This window comes from Otolemur garnettii, unplaced genomic scaffold (assembly GCF_000181295.1).
Source record: "Otolemur garnettii isolate 467f Iridium unplaced genomic scaffold, OtoGar3 scaffold00074, whole genome shotgun sequence".
In the NCBI taxonomy this organism is placed as follows: domain Eukaryota; kingdom Metazoa; phylum Chordata; class Mammalia; order Primates; family Galagidae; genus Otolemur; species Otolemur garnettii.
The window spans coordinates 408,635-412,340 of NW_003852469.1; the positions used below are offsets into that span (position 1 = coordinate 408,635).

The following is a 3,706-nucleotide window of genomic DNA, read 5'->3' on the forward strand; positions in this document are numbered from 1 at the left end:
CCTGGGACGGGGCTCGGTGGGCTTCGTGGGCTGACACCCCCTCCCTGTCCCATTAGGCTGCCGGCCATACTCCATCCCTCCTTGTGAGCACCACGTCAACGGCTCCCGGCCAGCATGCACGGGGGAGGGAGACACTCCCAAGTGCAGCAAGACCTGCGAACCTGGCTACAGCCCGACCTACAAAGAAGACAAACACTTTGGTGAGGAGGCCGAGGAGGCCGGGGCCACAGGCGGGAAGGGGCTGGGGCTGTGGGAGCCCCAGGGTGGAGAAGGAAGGAGAATGCACACCTGTCTCATCAGAGAGCAGCACCCCTGCCCTCATGTTCTGCTTATTCTACCCTGAACTCTCTGGAGATGGAAGGTATCAAACCCCTCTATTTTCTAGGAAGTGACATGCCCAGGGGTACCCCAGCCTCTGCCAGGGCTTCATGCTCACTGCTCCCCTGCCATTACACCCTCGGGGAAGCCTTCCCTGAGCTCCCCTGGCTGGGCAGGTCCCCTGAGTGCACAGCGCCCCTGGAGGCCCTCGGCCCTGGACAGATAAGTGTCTCGTGAGGCAGAGGCCCTCTCACCCTCTCACCCGCACCTCCGTTCATTTTCCAGGATACACTTCCTATAGTCTCCCCACCAACGAGTGGGAGATCATGGCTGAGATCTACAAAAACGGCCCCGTGGAGGGAGCCTTCTCCGTATACTCGGATTTCCTACTGTACAAGTCAGGTGTGTGCCCATTTCTGACAGCAGCAAGGGTGGAATTTGGAGGGGAAGGGTTCTGAGCTCAGGTACAAAGGTGGTACAGGTGGACCAGCAGGACCTGCCTGGGCAGAAAGTTGAGGAGCTGGGGAGGCTTGCAGGCTTGCCCATACCAGGTACCCAAGACTCCCTGTGACCGCAGCTTAGACTTCTCCGCCTGCCGGGGTCCCTGCTTCCCCGCAGGCAGCTTTCCGAGGCTCCCTGCTAGCTCCTTCTCACCCATCCCTGGCAGCGGGGGCCCTCCTGGGACGTCACCTCCACACCTTCCCCTGCTTTGTCAGTGCATTGATGGTGGCAGGTCTTTTGTGTCTGGACTAAGTGACACATTTTATTCATCTGGACTTTTGCAAAGGCTCATTATCCTGCCTAACACCCAGGGGCCGATGCTGTGGGGACCCAAACCTAGTAAGCCCTGTCCCCAGCGCCTCAGCAGCCCTATCCCAGATGAACTCTGCTGACTGCTACTGCCCCTTTCACCTTCCACTAGATTGAAGACTCCACAACCCCCAACCCTTGTGACACAAGCATTGGACAAAGGCAGATGGTTCTGGCAAGAGACTAATACTGTAAAGATGGTGGTCCTTAGGGCAGCCCCCACCTATAATGGTAAAAGCTGCAGTTCCAGCCAGCAGGGATGACCCTGGGGGACCTGGCTGGGCAGCCTGGGAGCCCTCATCCAGCATGGCTCCAGGATGGCCATTGGCCCTTCCTCCCCTACTTCCACAGTGCACTCTGGAACAGCACATTCACAGCTCCACAAATCACATGACCCTTTTGACAAACCCCTATGTGGAATCCCCAGTATGTAAAAGAGATCCCTGGTCACTTAGTATTAAATTTAGTCCATAAATTAGAATGTATTTATCGGGACTTTTATTTTTAAAAATCACCTAATAAGCACATTTTTTGGACTTCATTTAATTCCCCAATGTCTCATAGGAGCCCCCAGAACCTTCTGATGGGACACCAGGGTTCTAGCACTTCTCTGGAGTAGGACAAGTCCCTTGTGGAACCTGTCTTTCCTGGTTAGGGGTGTCCTGTGGAGTTGGGTGTGTGGGAGGGAGGTGGGGCAGTGGCCCAGCCTCAGTCCTGGATTTCCCCCTCAGGAGTGTACCAGCACCTGACTGGAGACATGATGGGCGGCCACGCCATCCGCATCCTGGGCTGGGGGGAGGAGAACGGCGTCCCCTACTGGCTGGTTGCCAACTCCTGGAACACTGACTGGGGTGATGGTGGTAAGTGGCAACCCCTTCCTGCCAAGAATAGGAACTGGGAGCCACAGCAGTGGCCACCCCAGCCTCCTCTGCTCTCCTGGCCGCAGGCCCTAGGCTGAGGATGGGCTATAACTTCAGCAGGGTAGAGCCTCTGAGCCCCGGAGCAGGTGGTGCCTGCCACAGCTCCCACTGCCTGAGGTGCCTTGTCGGAAAACAGGTGACTCGAGGGTCCACAGCTGCCTCATGGTGTTCAGGGTTGGGCTACTGGGAAATCCTAAGAGCCACCAGGTCTTGGGGACTTACTCCTGTCTTTTAGGGATGAGTCCAAATATATGGACAGGGTTAAAGCCCAGGAATGTTTTTAAAGCACCTTTCTTTTCTTTCCCAGGCTTCTTTAGAATCCTCAGAGGACAGGACCACTGTGGGATTGAATCAGAAGTGGTAGCTGGCATCCCACGCACTGACCAGTACTGGGAAAAGATCTAACCTGCTGCGGGCCTGTCTGGCCAGTCCTCGAAGTCGTTCCCTAAATGTAGCCAACTGGGCTGAGGTGGGGTTAGAAATGTCTTTTACTCCTTGAAGTCACATAAGATACAAGAGGTTTAGAGGGGGCCTGAAGCACTGGACTGAGCCAAACCTTGCATCTGGCATCCAAGCTGTCCTCCCAGGTGATGCACCCCAGTCCAGCTACCTCCCAGCTTGTTCAGTGGGCTGATGGCCATATGCAGATGTCAGACCCCAGAATCCTCTGCTGAGCGCGGTGCATCCCCCCACCCCCCAAGCTAGTGCTGTGATGGTACCTGGGCCCCTCCCACATGTCTGCAGGAAACAAGGCTGGTGCCTGGGAACGAGGAGCCCTAACAGATGCCCCTGTCATGGGTACCTCTGAGCACACAGCTTTCTAGACTGGCTACAGGTTCAGAGAGGTGTGGCAGCCCTTCCACCAAGGGCCCTGCCTCTACTGAGCTTGGCAGTGTCACAAACCTTCTCTGGTCTTGTCCTTGGCATGATTCTTTTTTAATAGAAGTTTTATTTTTTTGTGCACCTAAGCTGATCATGTGAACGAACAAGTCTAATAGTTGGAAGAGCTCTGCCGCTTTGCAGATCACCTCCTAAAGGTGTGGCTTAAAGCAAAACAGTGCTGGAGACTTGCTCTGACCTCCTGGCCTATACGACCACTACCAGAACAGGACTAGCTGGGGAGAAGCCAGTTTCTTCTGTTTTCTAAAAATCACTGCTTCACCCTGTCAATTTAACAAGGAATGTCTGTGCCAATAAAAGTTTTCTCCTTCACCTTGAGTCTGCTCTGGTGAGTCTCAGATCGTTTGTCATGGCTTGTAGGCATCCCTGGAATCATGTTGTCCTTTTAACTCCTGCAGCCTCCTTTTAACTTCTCACTGCCCCAAACTGTGTGCTCAAACCATGGCCCCTGTTGCTCCATGTCCTGCTAGCTACAGACTAGTGGCAGCCTGCGAATTCAGCCCACAGAGCACAGGCATGTATCTTGAGTAATCTCACGTGCCCAAGATGCCATCCCACTGCAGGGCCACATCCGTCTCCCTGGGAACCCCGGTGCTGGCGTGGGCTGTGTATGGTATTCTGAGGGTTGCCTATGCCACTGGTTTACACTGCTGGTCAAGAACATTCCTTTGCCTAGTCTTGGTGGGAATCATAGTGCAGCATCAGCGCCCATCCCACTGGGCCTGTCCAGATGTCCAGATACCTCAGTATCTCTCTTC

At 54.9% G+C, this 3,706-nt stretch overlaps 1 protein-coding gene across 3 annotated transcripts in view; it reads left to right on the plus strand.

Moving 5' to 3' along the window:
• The window catches only part of CTSB (cathepsin B), an 18,692-nt gene extending 15,426 nt beyond the window's left edge, over window positions 1–3,266 (plus strand). For all 3 annotated transcript variants that reach the window (XM_003793918.3, XM_023515528.1, XM_023515529.1), the window contains 4 exons: window positions 57–200; window positions 604–720; window positions 1,860–1,988; window positions 2,356–3,266. In XM_003793918.3, the coding sequence (XP_003793966.1) occupies window positions 57–200; window positions 604–720; window positions 1,860–1,988; window positions 2,356–2,453 (488 nt within the window). In that variant the 3' untranslated portion in view covers window positions 2,454–3,266. The remainder of the gene's footprint in view (window positions 1–56; window positions 201–603; window positions 721–1,859; window positions 1,989–2,355) is intronic.
• Window positions 3,267–3,706: the final 440 nt, after the last annotated feature.